Here is an 18,971-nt window from a genome sequence, read left to right on the forward strand (position 1 = left end):
ACAACAGGGGATAAACCAAAGGGGAAAAAACACAAAAGGAAAAAAGAAATAACTTCACAGAGTGCGTTAAAAAACAAACAAAAACAAACCTCTCTCATTTTCATATCTTAGAGTTCATTTCGATTAGCACCATTTTACATTGTCATATGTACATAGTTGTTGAGCTATTGTGATCCTAGACATATACTAATTATTACAAATGAGGAAAACCCTGTAGCCTATGTTGCTTTTGGTCTGGTTTATTTAACATAATATGACTTTTCAAGTCTTTCCATTTCCTTACAAGTGAGGCAATGTCATTCTTTCTGCTGGAAGCATAGACCATATTTTATATAGACCATATTTTCTTGACCCATTCATCTACTGAGGGGCATGTGGGTTGGTTCTGAATCTTAGCTATGGTAAATAATGCTGCAATGAATGTAGTTGTCCTGTTAGCTTTAGTGTGGCCTTGTTTGTGATTATTTGGGTAAATAAATGCCTAGGAGTGGGATTGCTGGATCATGGCAGGGGGCCGGAAGGGGCTCTATGTTTAGTCTTTTGAGAAACCTCCATACTGCTTTCCATCTCTGGCCATAAAAGAAGTGCAAATCAAAACTACATTGAGATTCCACTTCACCAGAGTTAGAATGGCCATTATCAAGAAAACAAATAACAGGTGCTGGCTGGTATTTAGCACAAGGGAATGCTACCACACTGTAGGTGGGAATATGGTTCAACCACTCTAGTCTGTGATCTTACCACCCTGCTACCATCACTATCCTTTTATCTTCCCTGCTACGTGGATTATCCAGCTCATTGCTACATGCTTTCATCATGTTTTACATATAATACATGACTCAAATGTTAATTGGGTAAAATCCTCAGGGAAAACTCTGAGAGTCTGTATAATTAGAGAGAGCCTAAAAGCAAGATAAAGAGAATGAGGGCAACTTGGCATTTGAAAGGAAATCATTTATTTACACATGTGAAGTTTACATTCTCTGGTTTTTCTGTAACTATTTATTTCATCTATTTAACAAACAAAATCATCTCTATGACAACAACTACATCAAGTAACACATATGCCTCATCTGGCTATGGGGGTAGGGTAGTAAGGCCAGTTCTGGGAAACCAGTTCTCACCATCTCAAAGGTCTCCTTCCAGAAGTCATGTGGGTTGACTTCAAGTCACTCATTTTCTTTCATTTTCCTTTTACCAGAAAAGAATAGATTGTCTTTGCAGGAACTGGAAAGAGCTGCCATCTTAAGGAACACTAATTGGAATGCAAAATGTAATCTCTTTCTGTGGTCAAATTCTACCCTTGGAGAATCTCAACAAAACTCAAAACATCTACTTCAGACATCTCCAAACATCTATTCCACCAAAAAGTATGCTAGCAAACAAGTAGCTTTTATAACTAAAAGCATACTGCTGTTTAGATCTTTCTTTTCTTTCTTTCTTTTTTTCTTTCTTTCTTTCTTTCTTTCTTTCTTTCTTTCTTTCTTTCTTTCTTTCTTTCTCTCTTTCTCTCTTTCTCTCTTTCTTTCTTTCTTTCTTTCTTTCTTTCTTTCTTTCTTTCTTTCTTTCTTTCTTTCTTTCTTTCTTCCTTCCTTCCTTCCTTCTTTCTCTCCCCTCCCTTCCTCCCTTCCTCCCTCCCTTCCTTCCTTCCTTCCTTCCTCTTTTTTCTTTCTCCCTCTCCCCCTTCCTTCCTGCTTTCCTTTCTTCCTTCTTCCCTCCATTCCCTCCCTACCTCTCTCTCTTTCTCTCTCCCTCTTAAAGAATATTCATTCACTACAAGTAGATTTTGTTCAAAAGTGCTGCCATGTATCTAGGATTTACTTACTAACCTCATGTAAATCAGCACAGAGGCCTATGCCAAAATCTTCAAGGGATTAGGGATAAATCTTTGGACTTGACTTACTATTTTAGATACATATGGAAACGCAATAAATAGCAGACAGAGCTATTACCTATTGACTATTCTGTTTCTCAAACTGTCAACATCATTAATAGTAAATGAATAAATATGAAGTTCAAATTAACATTCTCATTAGTTAACAGTAATGAAAATATTTAAAAAATTCATGCTTTTTTTTTGCTAAATCAGATTATTGTGACCCTTTCATGAAGTCAAAAATGTTTTTCTACAAAATAATATATATTTATGTATTTATTTTTGTGTGTGTGATGCTGAACCTCTTCCACACTTGTGAAAGAGGCTAGCCCCAGACCCAGCCCTATAAGACTAAAAAACAAATAAATATAAGAATAAAAACAAATAAACACAAAATAAAACAAAATAAAATCGTAGACAGGTTTCATAATTAGTTAATGAAAGGAGTTTATATCTGATCCTAAATTATTCCGTCTTTGCTTCTTACACACGCATGTCCTATATTCTTAGTAAGCCATTTCCCTTCTATTTCTAGCACTGCTTAGGGAACACAGAAACCCACTTGAAATGATGAACAAACAACGAACAATGTCTCTAAGTAGCATTGCATTCAAATGAAAGACCCTTACTGATCATCCTGATGATGATGAATCTATTGTTCTGAAGGAAAACTCGGAGCTGCACAAAGCGTCCCACAAATGATGTTTCCTCCTTTCTCTTCCTCTTCCTCATCTTCTTGGTGCATACTTCTTGCACTGTCACATCAAATGAAAAATAGCACTTCAAATGTATCTTACTGTTCAGCCCATATCAGGTACTTCAATTAATTTAGTCTACAAATCAAGTTGGTGTGGATTGTCATCCTCCTTTGATACTTTAAGATAAGATGCACAAGTAAGCTAAAGAACTTGTCACTTACACGGAAAGTGAGCAGCAAATATGGGCCTGAAGTCCAAGTAGACTTAGCCTCAATAGCTAATTTCTTTATCCTGTATAGGATCTCTTTATAAGTTGTATTTAATTTCTCAAAATGTAGTTTGCAGCTGCTTGTTGGCTGACAACTGAATATAAACTGGAAGACTACACACATGCTTCCTTATGGTGTTTATAAAATAGTATAACTCACATATTTTGGGTTTGAGGGTTTTTCTTAACAGTTGTCTTGATGTTTGGTATCATGCACAAGACTAGATAACCAGAGAAAAACCACACAATTACAGAAAAAAATTTTACAGTGTCTGCTAAATTTCTTTAATGGCTACATCTAGATTTTTGTTAAAACTACCATACTGTATCTCTCATTTCAGTAGGATATCCTACTGAAATTGTAAGATTAAAGTTGAGCTACCCAACCTGATATCCACTGGTCACTTGAGACTATATAAATTAATTTAAATCAAATGAAGGCATGATCTCTAGCTCTGGAGTCTATTGCTGCCTTTCAATTTCTCAGATGCTATATGTGGCAAGTGGCTTCTATATGGTACCACACAGATAGAGAACCTGCTTCTCAGCACAGACAATTCCACTGAAAAGCAGCACATTGGTGTCATGCCTTGGGAAAAGTTTTGTAAGGATGTTTTAAATTATCACGTGTTGAGCTCCTGCTTCAATTATAGATTGGATATGTATGGACCCAACACCCCACTGAAATTGAAGTACACACACACACACGCATGCATATACACACATGCCAAAGACAGCAGAGCAAAGGAAGATGAACAGCCATAGTGATAGAGAGATTTCAACTAATTTATGAAACAAACAAACTATAAGGCAGCATGTTAATGTAAGGAAAAGACCAAAAAAAAGTATACCTCACAATCCACAGAAGAGGCAGACACAAGAAATAGACTAGCATACCTGAAAGGCTCTAGGATGATAATCTGCAAGTTGACAAAAATGAAGAAGTAGAGGCTGGAAGCCAAGGAATTCATAAGGTATCTGTTTCTGATACTGTTGTAGAAGCCAGAAATGGTTCTTACCTCCTCTCCTTACCTAACAGTGGGTAGCCTAGCATGCACCTCTCAGTAAGGAAAAATACATTTTTTCCCTAAAGAACCCAATAAATGTTTGGTTCAACATCTGGGAAGTTGGCACATACAATATGACAAGATACTTGTCATGATCCAATAGCTCCTTAGTTGATGTTTCTTACTTTTATTTCCACATAGAGCTCTAAGAAGAAATTTTCATTCTAGGCAAAGACTTATTAGGTATGAAATTGCTATACAAAACAGCTCAGGAATCTTAGAGGATTCCCACAGTCATTCTTTCCTAAATAGAAATAGAAAATTCACCATCACAAGGCATATCAAAATCACTGAAATATAAAGAATCAAGAAGAACTTATAGAAAAGCTGTTCTCAGAGGAAAAAGATAGAATGTGGGAAAAAAACTTTAAACATCAAAATGATGGATTCAGAAAAACTGAAAACACAGCCAATCAAAAACTTTCAGAAAGTTCTGGAGCTAAAAATGAAATGACTGAGTAGTTTAACAGTCAGTGATATTTCCCCATATGTAAAACAGCAATGGCAACAACACTTAGAAAAAATGATTAAATGAATAGACATCTGAGAAGAGATATGACAATCACCTCAACACATCAGATATCCAACTGATAAAGATTTCAGATAGGAAAACATAAGAAGGAGGTAGGAAGAAATAATTAAAGATGGAACATTTCTGGGGGCTGGGAAGGTAGCTCAGCGGTAGAGTGCATGCCTTGCAAGCATGAGGCCCTGGGTTCGATTCCTCAGCACCACATAAACAGAAAAAGCCGGAAGTGGCACTGTGGCTCCAGTGGTAGAGCACTAGCCTTGAGCTGAAGAGCTGAGGGACAGCGCCCAGACCCAGAGTTCAGGCCCCATGACCGGCAAAAAACAAAAAAACAAAACAAAACAAAGATGGAACATTTCTGGAAGATAATACCGTAAGTTCATAGACTGAGGAAACAAATCGCACCTTAGCATATCCTTGATGGAAGGGATACAAAGGGCAATAAAATAAAAATTAAACAGTTTAATTATAAAAGAATGCAAGTCGGTCCAGAGGCAAGTCTTCAGGTCAGCAATGGGTTCTAGAGGACAATACAATAATGTCTTAACCTAGCATCTATCTGATCTAAATATTCAAGTGTAAGCTAAGTCATGTGTTTACCCACATGGTCTCCTTTTTAAGGAGTTGCAAAAGAACACTCTAAAAGTGTACTATGTAAACTAAATAGAATTAGGATACCCATTAGATTTCAAGCTCGTCAACTCAGAGAAAATGAGGGTAATCCTACAGGTTGAAAATAGATAATAAACCCAAGAGTAACCATAGCAGAATAAAGCAAGAAGGTAGTTTCCTGTGGTTATCTCCAAGTTAAATGGGTGGATGGAATGATAGCTTTAAAGAACTTGAGGCTATACCAAAATCTCCTAATAAATGGTTAAAAATAAGAAATTAAAGCTATGGTAAAATAAAGCTGTGTAGAAGCATACATGGCCCAAATATCAAGTAACCATAAATGTAAAGAATGAAGTAATTAATGGATGGGGAGAAAGTCATCTTGAAATTTTGAAAACAGAGCCTTTTTTTCCATGAATATCTCAGAAGTTACAAAGATTTCACAGGAGTAATGCATGCTTGGCTGGAAACAGTTAAAAACAGTCTTACTGAAAGATTACAATTTTAATTTAAAAATGAATAATACAGGATAGTACCTATGTGAAGAGCAAACAACAATACATATAACATAATACAGGTTTACAAGTGAATATATGCCATACAAATTATAGCTGTTCCTCATCTTACATGATCATGTCATGATTTATACGATAGCATAGTCTGGCCTATTCTAAATGTACTCAGATCATTGGCATTAGCATGTGATTGGGCAAAATTGTCTAACACAAAGTCTAGTTCAAAATAAAGTGTTAGGGAATGGAAGGTGGCTCAGTGGTAGAATGCTTACCTCCCATGCATGAAGCCCTGGGTTCAATTCCTCAGCACCACATAAGCAGAAAAATCCAGATGTGGCACTGTGGCTCAAGTGGTAACGTGCTAGCCTTGAGCTAAAGAGCTGAGGGACAGGAGAGCACCCAGGCCCAGAGTTCAGGCCCCATGACCTGCAAAAAAAAAGTGTTAAATATCTTGTATAATTTATTAAATACCTGCATCCAAAAAAACACTGCCAGCACAGTACACTGCAGAATATTGGTTATTTCCCCTTGTGTTCCTGTGACTGGGTAGGAGTGACAGCTCATTGCCCTGGCCCAGAGTCATGATGGAGTACCTCACTCTATATGGCTAGCCCAGGAAAAGATCCAAATTCAAAATGTGAAGCGCAGTTTCAACTGTGCTTCAATGCATATTGCTTTCATGCTATGGTGAAACTGAAAAATTATAAATCCAACCATTGAAAGCCAGAGACCATTTATAATTACTAAATGCTAGCAATGCACTAAGAGTTTATCATAGCATTCCTTAAAAGTGCATTCTTAAGTAAAAAAAATAATTATGATAGTAATCAACTCAGGCCACCATCACAAATACCTTAGACAGGACAGCTTACACCACACAAAACAAATCTATTTTCTCACATCTCCAGGCAGGGAGTCTTGGCTTAGGGAGCCAGTAAACACACTTTCTATGAAGGACTCGACTCTTGAATTATAGATCTCTGCCTTCCCTCTGTGTGCCCACACATTCTCCTTGTCTAAGGAGAGAGGGGGGACTATAATAATAATTAAAGTAGTTACTATAGTACAATAGTACTTAACAATACAATAGTATGTGATAGTAAGTGTCTTCTATCACTTTGTATTAAAGATTGTTTTTAAATATATTTTATTGCTATTGTAGAGGTGATATAAAAGAGGGGCTACAGTTATATGTCAGGTAAAAAACCTGTCACACCTTCTCTTTCTGTCTCCCCGTATTTTCTTCCTGTCTCCATCCACAAGTTGTATAATTTATTTTCTACATAGTGTCTACGTAGACACTATGTAGAAATACTCAATGCATTTTCCGCTTTTATATTATTTTATACTACCTAAATTGTAAAGTACAAATTGCACTAAATGATGAAACTGGTATGATTTAATTAATTTAAAATGTTTATCATGACTATACTCTTGCACAGGTAGTTTTTATCAGCGTGAATATTTACTATCTAGAGATCATTCCATTACATAATTTTATTGATACAAGCTTCTGCAGGAAGAAAACTACCACAAATCCTCCTTCTTGATCCAATCCCTGGGCAGTGTTTTTAAAAATTATTATTACTCAGACTATTAATCAAGGAATACAGTGAATGAGAGGCGGTCCGTCCTTTGACAGAGACAGTCCCCGGAATCTATAGGATGGTGTGTTGCTTTTTCCAGGTGATGATGCCAGGGAGGCAGTTAAACTCGGTGTGAATGGGATCTTGGTGTCTAATCATGGAGCTCGACAACTCGACGGAGTGCCGGCCACTGTGAGTTTCTCCATGTGCAGGGATTTCTCCTTGGAATTCCCATTTCATCGGAACATGACTGTCTTTTTTTTAATTTTATTTTATTTTATTTGTGAACATACTGTACAGAGGGGTTACAATTGCATGGGCAGGATAATGCATACATTTCTTACCAAGCATTGCAGCCTTTTGTTTACCCTTCACATCACTTCCCAGCCTCCCCCTCCCCCCCCCAATCCCAATCCTTCTCCTCCCACCCCCACCCCGCACTGACGTTGTAAAGCTCGTTTTGGACATGACAACTTGTACTTCTCATTGTTGCAACAGGTCCACCTGTATCCTTAAACAACTGGTTTTTCCCCATCTCCTCCACAGGTTATACTGACATCAAATATAGTGAAAGCAGGGGTTATACTGTGGGGGAGGGACATACAAAGCAACAAAGAGATAATCTTATAAATGCGGTACAAACACATGCATGAAAAAAAAACATTAAAATACCTATCTAAGGATTCATTTTCCTGACATCACATTATCTGACCTTTTCTGCTTGACTCATACATATACTAGATATTGCAAATAAGGGAAACCATGGGACCTATGTTTCTTTAGGCCTGGCTTACTTCACTTAATATAATTTTTTCCAAGTTTTTCCATTTCCTAACAAATGTGGCAATGTCATTCTTTCTGATGGAGGCATAGAATTCCATTGTGTATATATACCACATTTTCTTGATCCATTCATCTACTGAGGGGCATCTGGGAAGATGACTGTCTTTACCTCTCCTCTGTTTGGTTTTGTGCAGTCACCAAACATGAACTATATAACTAGATAATATAATTTTTAACTAGCCCAATGTACATATTTGTAAAGTTATAAAAGAAGCATTGTTAAGTAATAAGGCAATCATTTAATTATAGGTACATGAGTAAGAATCATATACATTAGAATATAAAGGAAAGGACCAAGCTATAGAATGAAAAGAAGATAAAGTAACATACAATTGTGGAAATCTCTAAAGTCTTGGTGGATCTTGTAATGAATCGCACCATGTGACAAGAAGTCGGGAGGAGGGACAATTGGTCATTTCCAGGGGATGAGGGGGGAGGCATAGTAAAAAGTTCACAGAAGGTACTGAGAAAGGAAAGGAAATTGAATGTCTACATATTAGCTTAGAGGAAGGCAGCAGCAAATAGGCAACTCAGGTTGAGGTGAATAGTGCCTCAGGTGATTTTTTTTGGGGGGGCTGAAGTTACTGGACTTGAAGTAAGGGCCTAGACTCTGTCTCTGAGCTTTTTCACTAAAGTATAGTGCTCTGTCACTTTGAACTACATCACTAATTCTGGTTTTCAGGTGACAAAGATAAAGGTCTCACAGAGTTTGCTGCCCTGGCTAGCTTTGAGCCACATTCCTCGGATCTCAGCCTCCTCAGTAGGTGGGATTAGAGGTGTGAGCCACTAGTGCCCAGATTCTGGTGAATATTTGAACTCTCTGTAGTACTTGAAAGAATCATCCTGTGCAGGCCACATCTCGGATCAATTCATCAGAATCTTAACCATCCGTGGATGGTACACAGGTATTAGGATTTTTTTTTTTGTTACCTGGGAGATTCCAGTAGAAAGCTATGTTTTTTATACAATGGTCTGGACAAATCTAGACACAAAATTTAAACTGCTCTGCAAAGTGTAGTTCTGAGAGCTTTCACAGAAAGCAACTAGCTCCAAGAGGACCCAGAGCCAAAGAAACCAATACAACTTAAGTAGTAGGAAAGCAGAGAACAATCATATGCCATGTGGACTGACACAGTATGCAGTAGATTTCATCCATCTCTGGTCTGGAAACAGTGGCCAGAAACTATTAAGATGCAGGAATTGAAACAGTTCCCTTACATGCAGTCTACTTGAGAGGATTTGGCTGAGATTTCTACGGAGGAGGCAGTCACGTGGCAGCTATCTTGCATTTTGTCCTGTCCCCAGGTGGGCTCCTGGTTGTACAGTCAGGAGCCGACATGTGTTATGGGAAGGGTTGGCATGTGCTGGTGTTCAAGCTGCCTAAGGGAGAGGTTCTTGAGTATTATGAGTCATTAGGTATACAATAGAAGGTATAGAGCCGAGGATTTTGGCCCAAAATGTGACTAGAGGAACTATTAAGTATCTTTGATAATTACCGTAGACCATGGCAGAGAAAAATGGAACCCTGAACTGGAAAGGGAGAATCAATGTCTGTGCCAAGTCTTGATTTCCTTATCAGTGAGGCATCAGTTAGATGATTTCTCTAGTGCCTTTCAGCTATAATGGTTTATCATTTCATCACTTCATCTACCAAAGGCAAAGTAAATTTGTATTATATAACAAAACTTGAAACATATATATATTTACTAACTGTAGCAGGTAGTTTCCTAACTGCAGCTTTTCTGTGACATGGGTCATCATGTACCTCATCCTCCCCTTTATCAGTACCATTCAGTCATCATTATTGCATGGTTGGCTGTCACTGGAATAATTGTATTGATCCTGTTGTATTCATTCAAACCACAGGAAATTGAATGTCATATTTAGTAACGATAGAGCAGCCAGGCAGTAGTAGACTACTACTGCATTAAACTAGCTGGTTGATGTAGCAAAATCCTTAGAACATCTGTGAGAGTCTTATGGCAGAATGAATGCCAGCAGGGCAATATTGGGTGCATGTATGGCAGTTAGGATTTTTTTTCTTTTCTGAAATACTAATGGTTGTGGCCAACCAAGTCTGTACATTGTAGGATTTATCCTGTCAAAAATTTAAAATCATAGCCCTGGAAGTTGTCAGCCCTCTCCGACTCAGCTTTGCTTCTAGAGACATGACATTTGAGGTGATATTAAATGTTGTCTACAGGTAAAAAAAAAAAAAAGAGGTGGAAAGTGAAGCCCTCATTGGAGCAGGGTGGAGAAGTTGGTTACAGCTCAAGGCTTTTCCCCAGATTTATGCTTCACTTGTGTATGAGGACATAGACTTAGTGTGCGGGCCAAATTAAGTTTGTTTTCTAAAAGTAAAATATAAATCTCGTGAAATCAAATCTAACTAGATTTTAAGGGGAAAATATCTAAATGGTGTGGTTTCTTTCCTTCTAGCTGAAGGCATATGGAAACTTACCTAAAAGGGCTTTTTGAGTTGTGGTCTCAGAGACCGTTTTTTAAAAAAACAATAACCCTCCCCTATGTACATGAAGGGAGATACTTGCCTGAGCTTTGCTTCATACTTTAGAGCAAATTTAAGGCCCACGACGATGAGAGAAATGGGAGAAAGTACTCAGTGTATGGCAAAGGGTGATTTGTTTTTTCCCCCTTCACTGTGTGGGTTTTGAGGTGAGCAAAGGAGGCTGTGGTGTCAACTTTTCATGAGATACACAGAAGGTCTCACTGTCTGCAGGTTTGGTTACATCATAAGTCAGATCCCAGGGGCCATGTGATGTCATGGGAGAAGCATTGAAATGGGACCATTGGATTGGATTGAATGTTTTACCCCTTGTCTTTCAGATGGGGTTAGAGAGGGTGCAGAAGGTGGCTCAGACTTCTTTTATTCCTAGGTCTCTTCCTAGTGCTGTGTTGATTGCAAAAAGAAAATGCAATGACGGGACTATATGATTTATATATTTCTACAAATCATGGGCTCCCTCAATATGGAGTAATACATATTACTAGACATCCTAGATCAGGAATTTCACTTCAGTTCTTCTTAATCCATTATTCTGAAAATTACTGCCAAGCATCTGCTATATCCAAAAGGAGTTAAAACAAAAGAACATTAGGAAACAAACAAACAAACCAAAAACGCTTAGTTCATCTCAAGGTTTGAACTATCATGGCAGTAATGTGATCTAACCTGGGCTCCAATCATATGATATGATAGAACAAAATCAATTTCTAAAATCCAGAGCAGCAGAGCTTTTCAGACTCTCTGTAGAGTTTGGAGCCTAAGAACACCTCCCCTACCAGTTTTGCTTTTTATTTTGTTGCTTACTAAACTCAAACTATCTCAGACTTAAAATGTTCTTTTCCACTGTAACCTATTTTCATAAGCAGTTGGGAGTCAAGTTGAATCCTTCAGTATGTTTCATGATGCTTAAGGAGTTCATGAGGCTGTGGTTTAGTTCAGTGGTTGAACATTTGCTTAATAGATGCAAGGCTCTGAGTTATATTCCCAGTTCTGGCCTGATAAAAGTAAATAAAGGGTATATAATTCCATATTGGAGAAATACTTGATGTATCAGTTGGCTTTTGCTGTGTAACAACCCATCCTGAAACCTACTGGCTAAAAGCAATATCCATGTATTGTTTTCGCAGTTTTGTGGGCTGGCAATAGAAGCTGAGATCTGTTCTATGTACTGTAGTCCATATATAGAGGAGCCTATGGTCAGCTGCTAGGTGCCCTGGGTCAGGCTGGTAACAGAAGATTTCAGCAGAGATGGCTCTTGTTGCATATTAAATGGGCTTGTTCTCAAGAGAAGGCAGGTTTCCTAGAGAGTCATACCAGGTCTCCAGAGAATGAGACTTCAAACTGATATACGATTAGCTTCTATGTTCTATTGGTGAAATCAAGGCACATGGCCAGTTCCTGGCTCTTCTAGCTTCTGCTCATACCAGTGCACCATAGGCCTTCTAGAAAATGATGCTAGAAATGGAAACCACTGTGGTGAGATTTGCGTGTCAATAGTGAGCTAAATCTCTGTGGGCCAGTGATTGTCTAAGTGCGCTTAGGAACAAGTTCTCAAGAGTGATGGATGAATGAGGTAGAGAATCAGGAGTGGATTTATTCACACTACTCTCCTTGGCTCTTAAAAAAAGAAACTCTGATTTTTGTGTGATTTTGATTCTATTCAACTGCTTTGGTTTGAGTCGTTTAAGGCTCTGTATTTAAAATTTCAGAAGTGAAGAAAATAAGTAAGGGGATATGAAGTAAAAGAAAAAAAATAAACAGGAACCAGGCCTTAACAAAATGGGTTGTGTACCTGTATTTATTTGTTCAATCTGCCCTGATCAAAATTGTTTATATATGTTTTTATAAAGCTTCAGCTATTGAACGAAAAAGAAAGGCTAGAAAGACTGGGCACTGGAAAGAACTTCCTTATCCACAGACACATGAAGTACAAATGCATGCTCCATTTTATAACCCAAGATTCACATTTTAAGTATTCTTATTAGTTTACTTTGAGGCCAGGTTAAGCATTGGGAATAACCCAAACAGACTTGATTTGTGTGACTTTGAAAATGCATATTGAACTGGAGCTAGCTAATATTTTTCTTTGGTTCTGGTTTCAAATGGGGGAAATATGCTTAATTATGGCTTGCATCATCACTTGGAAATTGTAGCATTTATATGTTGATGTAACTTGCCTGAATGTAAAAGGAGGACTATGTATAGGGAAGGGGACCTATGTAAATGGATCCAAAGTATGTTTGGTAAGGCAGAAGAGCCAAAAAGAAAAGGGGAAAATCGCATTACCTGCCAGACATTTAAGGGCCACGTGCCAAGTGTTGCCTTTACTTCCTCCAAATCTGTAGCTGTGTTTGGTTTTTAGCCTTTTACATAAAACCCTATTTAAGTTTACCCACTAAAATTTTAAGGGAGAAGTAGGAAAGCCTTTGAGTGATTTCAGCACAATTATTTCTGGAAAAAGTACAGTTCAGGGTAAGATAGGTTCATAGCATACATCTTAAATGAAGTCTGGATTTCATTTCAGATTTAAACATTTTTGGGGTGAATGTGGGTCATTTCTATAGATTTTTGTTATCTACGGGAATGGTTTTAATTCTCAAAGAAGAAGATTTAGAACAAAACAGTCAGTTTCATCAATTAGATATTGCCACACGATGTTGTAAAATGAAATTCCAAACTCTGTGATTTTAAGTGGACATTTATTCCTTTGAAACTTTGTACTAACAGGGCTCTATTGATACAGGCTTGGGATCAGCTAGCTGTATGGGCTACATGCTTCAGATCCAGACAGACTTAACTTGATGTAGATCTACTTCCTAAATAGTTTCCTTGGGGTCCAACTAGTGAGGGGAACATGCATGGCCCAGGGGTGGTTCACCACATGACACATGGCAGAGGTACGAGGTCAAGTAGAGTACAATAAATAAGGGTGAATGGGTGCTACTCAAAAATGGCCCTTTGACACATCTACATGCATATTATTGACCAATATATATTGTATAGCCAAAGTCAAAGTCAAGGACTGGGCAAATTTATTCTCTCTCTTCTAGTGGGGAAAGCTATGAAGTTGAAGAAAATGAATTTAAAGATGTGTTTAAAAATGGGGAAGAATAACACAAACTACCAGGTTATTCTCTGTGAGGATTCTGTATTCACTAAGCCCATCATTCATGGCAAGTCAAAACCTTCATGTTACATGTGATCATGTTCCTTTAAGAGGAAGGAAAATGTTTCATAGAGAAGTTTCTAATGTATATCCATATAAAAAGTATAGTAGACAGGGAAATCAAAGACAGATGGCATTTTTCATAACTATTATGTTTGCGTTTTTATATATAACTACTTAGGCAAATTTCAGCGACTGATTTTGCAATAAGTAAAAAGTGCTAACAATAATTAACACCAACAAAAAAAAAAAGAAAAACTATGGAGCTTGGGAAAGATGGAGAAGAATGAGGAAAGGATGACATTGACAAGACACACTGTATTTTTTTATTGTAAAAATACTGTACAGAGGGGTTACCATTACATGGGCAAGATAATGAGTACATTTCTTATCAAGCATTGTAGCCTCCTCCTTTGTTTCCCCTTCCCATCCCTTCCCATCCTCTCCCCACCCCTCCCCACCCAACCCTCCTCCTCACACCACCAAAATTTTAAAGTTCGTTTTCAACATAACGACTTGTACCTATCATTGTTGCAATGGGTCCACCTGTATCCCTAGTTAAATGATTTGTTTTTTCCCTTCCCCTTCCACAAATTATAACAACATAAAATACAGTGAAAGCAGGGGTTATACTGTGGGGGAGGGACATACAAAGCAACAAAGAAATAATCTTATAAATGTGTTAGTAACAATCACATGAAAGAAAAAAACATTTGAATACATATCTTAGGGTTCATTTCCCTAACATCAACTTATCTGACCTTTTTTGCTTGACTCAGACATATACTAGTTATTGCAAATAAGGGAAACCATGGGACCTATGTTTCTTTGGGCCTGGCTTACTTCACTTAATATAATTTTTTCCAAGTCTTTCCATTTCCTAACAAATGGGGCAATGTCATTCTTTCTGATGGAGGCATAGAATTCCATTGTGTATATATAACCACATTTTCTTGATCCATTCATCCACTGAGGGGCATCTGGGTTGCTTCCATATCTTAGCTATGGTAAATAAGGCTGCAGTAAACATAGTCGTGCTGGTAGCTTTAGTGTGGTCTTGTTTGTGAACATTTGGGTAAACGCCCAAAAGTGGGATTGCTGGATCTTAGGGGAGCTCTATGTGGAGTCTTTTGAGGTACCTCCATACTATTTTCCAAAGTGGTTGAACAAGTTTACACTCCCACCAACAATGCAGAAAGGTTCCCTTCTGTCCACATCCTCTCCAGCATCTGTTGTTATTAGAGGTCTTAATGATAGCCATTCTAACTGGGGTGAGGTGGTATCTCAATGTTGTTTTGATTTGCATTTCTTTTATGGCTAGAGAGGTTGAGCATTTCTTCATATGTCTATTGGCCTTCCTTCTTTCTTCTTCAGAGAAGTTTCTCTTTAAGTCTTTAGCCCACTTATTTATTGGGCAGTTGTTTCTTTGAGGATTTGTCATTGGGGATTTAATTTTTTGAGTTCCAGGTATATTTTAGGTATGAGACCCTTGTCTGTTATATGGCTAGTGAAGATATTTTCCCAATCTGTGGGCTTTCTATTGATCTTGCTAGCTAAGACGCACTGTATTTATAAACTGGTTTGTTGAATTGAAACCTTTTTATACCACTACTTACTGATACTAATAATGAATAATAACAATTCTTCAACATGAATCATGTCACACTATCAAGATCTTCTCTCCACAGATTGATGCCCTGACAGAAGTTGTGGAGGCTGTGGAAGGAAAGGTGGAAGTTTTCCTGGATGGGGGGGTGAGGAAAGGCACTGATGTTCTGAAAGCATTGGCCCTCGGTGCCCAGGCTGTGTTTGTGGGAAGACCCATCATATGGGGCTTGGCTTTCCAGGTAACTAGACAAAGACATGATTATATGAAACAATTATTTCACAGAGAAATAAATGCATGATAGCAGCTATACTAATCAATCCAATATATTTTGAATTACTTAAATGTGTAGGGGGAGAAAGGTGTCCAAGATGTCCTTGAGATACTCAAAGAAGAATTTCGTCTGGCCATGGCTCTGAGTGGTAAGGCTCTCACGCTCACGCATAGCTTTCTTTACTTCTGTTTCTTTAAGCCAGGCTTCTTTGGGGAGAAAAGTGGGTGAGGGGGAAGAAGATGGCATGGATTTGAAGCTGACTTCATACTTACAACTCAGCACAGAGCACTTCTGAACTATGAGGTTCTATAGTATTCATAAGTGGGGGCAGCTACTTAATGCCCATTTTTGACATTTTCATGAACGATATTTTTCTGACTACCTTGCTACTAGTCATGCTCTTTCTTATAAATGCATATATCTAACCGGTGAAGCGTCAGGCCAATCTCTACCAGTACAACACTAGGCTACTAAATCTCTCCACTCTACCTGCTCAATGTGCAACCTCTTCAGGTTCAGGATATGTTCATACCATAGTTTCATTTGCTCAGGTGGAAAAGCTCCAGTCATTCTTGAATCTTCTCTTTCTTTTTCTCCTTACTCTCACAGCTATAGAGCTTTTATTATTAGAGCATAGTCAGAATATGAATATAATCAGAGTATGACTATAATATTAGGATGTGTTTGTCATAATATAATCAATAATGACTCCACTGCCACCAACGTGGCTGACTTAATCATCCCCTCTCTTGCTTTGGGTATAAGAGGCCTGGCTTTGTTTGTTTACCACTCTCCTGTCACTGCAAGCAGTATGGTTGCTTAAAGCACTCTTGGCCCCTGTTATTGTTCTGATCAGAGCTTTCCAATGGCTCCTGATTTATTCCAAGTAAGTATCAAAGTCCTTACAGTGGTTTACAAGACCTTATGACATTTAACCCTTTCTGATCACAGATCTTACTCTTTCATCCTTGGGTAATCCCTCCAGGCCACATTTGTCTCCTTGGTAATCTGTGATTTTGTCAGAAGTATTTTAGTTTTGAAGCTATTACATTGGCTATTCACCCTTCCTGGATGTCTCTCCCCCAGTTAACTAAATGAACGACTTCCTTATGCTTTCTGGTAAATTGTACAAATTAGCAAAGGATCCTACCTGCCTGCTCTGGTTAAGTCAGCAATCTATCCTTCACCCGTCCACTCAACTTCCATTGTTCTCTTCCTTTTCTTTAGTATCTATCACTTGCTATATAGAATCTGTCATATAATTAACATTCTAATTCTATGAATTATATATTATCTGTTTTCCCTTTAGACTGTAGCCAACGTGAAGCAGAGATCTCTGTCTTTTGTCATCATTGCCATATTTTTAATTTTTAGAACAGTACCTGGCACATAAACAATATATTTTGGTTGAAAAAAAAGTGTCATCATTACTACTATTTGATTCCAAATGGACTTCCAGCTGCCAAAAAAATGGCCTTGAGCAAATTGTTCGCTCTTCCATATTTGGTGGAAATTGGAATTCTTTTCTATGACTGAATAATCCAGATTGTCCTGATAGAACTCCTAAGATAAATTGTCTACTCCCTGCTATGCTCACAGTCCTGTCAGAGTCTACATAAAAAGAATGCCATTCTGTGAATCCTCACTACACATTTTCATTTGCTACAGACATATCCTAAAAGGGAGCTTTCAGCCACTAGCTCTCTATTAAATGTGGCAGAAAGAATACACTCTTTGTGTTAATAAAAATATGTGCCAGTCATTTTGTGTTAAGGACTGTTTAGGTAATAAAAATGGTCTCATGCCACATAAGATTTGGCAAGCCTACCTTGAATCATAAACCTTACATTTGTCAAGTTTTACATTCCTTGGGAAAACGATTACCTGCCTGATTATTATTGCATTCATTTCATATTAAATGTATGCATTATTTTTTTTCAGGGTGCCAGAATGTGAAAGTCATCGACAAGACATTGGTGCGGAAAAATCCTTTGGCTGTTTCCAAGATCTGACAGTGCACAATATTTTCCCATCTGTATTATTTTTTTTCAGCATGTATTACTTGACAAAGAGACACTGTGCAGAAGGCGACCACAGCCTGTAATTCCCCACTTCAACACAAAGGGTGTCGTTCTTCTCCAACAAAAAAAAAGTGATCCCTTTTAGCTCATTGCTTTTGACTTTTCAATGGGAGTCCTAGGAACCTTTTAGAAAGAAATGGACTTGCATCCTGGAAATATATTAACTGTTACAAAAGAAAACATTTGAAAATGTGTTTAGACAACGTCATCCTCTGGCAGGCAAAAGTGCTGGGGAAACAAAAGGTATACTTTTGGTAAAATTTGAGGGAGTGAACATTGAGGTAGAAGATAATGATCTCACTGTTTATGGAGTTGCATTGTGTTTAAATAATCTTAGTATACTACACTGGTTCTTAAATTGCAAGCTCCGGTTGGAAATGTTGGAAATGCTTAGAGAAACATGAGATTTGGACTCACAACACAGAAGGTAGCACTGAGTAGGATTGAAATAGAGGAGAAATGTGTGATTCTTTAGATACTGAACTGGTTTAGTTTTTGTTTTTGTAAACACCCTGAACTATTTCCTTAAATGTAGATTTTCAGCTCTATATTTAGTGTCTGGATAGATTGTCCTGTGTTATAGAGTATCTCTTAATCAAAATATGGCACTTTTTTAAAAAATAAAGTATATCTGGTCTATTTGTTTTGCTCCATCTTTATTTAAAGTCATTCCATGCCAACTACATATTATGTAAAGATCACAGAAAATAAGAATGAGGACACTTTCTTCTTTTTTTCTCCAATCCTTCTTTTAATTGGTCATAGTGTCCCTTCCTTCCTTCCTTCCTTCCTTCCTTCCTTCCTTCCTTCCTTCCTTCCTTCCTTCCTTCCTTTCCTTCCCTTCCTCCCTCCCTCCCTCCTTCCCTCTCTCTCTTTCTTTCTTTCTTTTTCTTTCTTTCTCTCTCTGTTTCTTTTCTTTTCTTTCCTTCTTTCTTTTGCCAATTAATGTCATGTTTGAGTGCATACTATCCAACAGAGAAAGTGTATCTATTCTCAGCTTTCTGAGGTCACTGTCCTGTGCCTTGTTTTGACCAATCCTGTGTCCATGCCCAGAATGGAGGTGAGCCATTACTAAGTAGGGTAGTAGAGCCAGCAGCTAAGAACCTATTCCTAGAATGTGATAGAGGAACAGAAGAAGGGGCAACGCATAATTCTAGGTATCAAGCTCCCAGGACATGCTCCACTAGTAAGGATGCCCTGGTACCTTTGTTGCTGGCAATCCTATGTACCTGATCAGAGGATGTTTAGATTTATTTCTATACTCAGTATTTGACAAATGGGAGGTATACTTCATAGATAAAGCAATTTTAGGCTGATTTCTATCCA

General features: G+C 37.9%; 1 protein-coding gene across 1 annotated transcript in view; it reads left to right on the plus strand.

Moving 5' to 3' along the window:
• Hao1 (hydroxyacid oxidase (glycolate oxidase) 1) overlaps nucleotides 1-18,284 on the plus strand; it is a 47,445-nt gene extending 29,161 nt beyond the window's left edge. Inside the window, exons 5-8 of the mRNA XM_013011085.1 lie at nucleotides 7,252-7,343; nucleotides 15,373-15,531; nucleotides 15,643-15,712; nucleotides 17,506-18,284. Of these exons, the coding sequence (XP_012866539.1) occupies nucleotides 7,252-7,343; nucleotides 15,373-15,531; nucleotides 15,643-15,712; nucleotides 17,506-17,576 (392 nt within the window). The 3' untranslated portion in view covers nucleotides 17,577-18,284. The remainder of the gene's footprint in view (nucleotides 1-7,251; nucleotides 7,344-15,372; nucleotides 15,532-15,642; nucleotides 15,713-17,505) is intronic.
• The last annotated feature ends 687 nt before the right edge of the window (nucleotides 18,285-18,971 follow it).

The sequence above is a fragment of the Dipodomys ordii genome, unplaced genomic scaffold, assembly GCF_000151885.1.
Source record: "Dipodomys ordii isolate 6190 unplaced genomic scaffold, Dord_2.0 Scaffold13, whole genome shotgun sequence".
Taxonomy (NCBI): Eukaryota; Metazoa; Chordata; class Mammalia; order Rodentia; family Heteromyidae; genus Dipodomys; species Dipodomys ordii.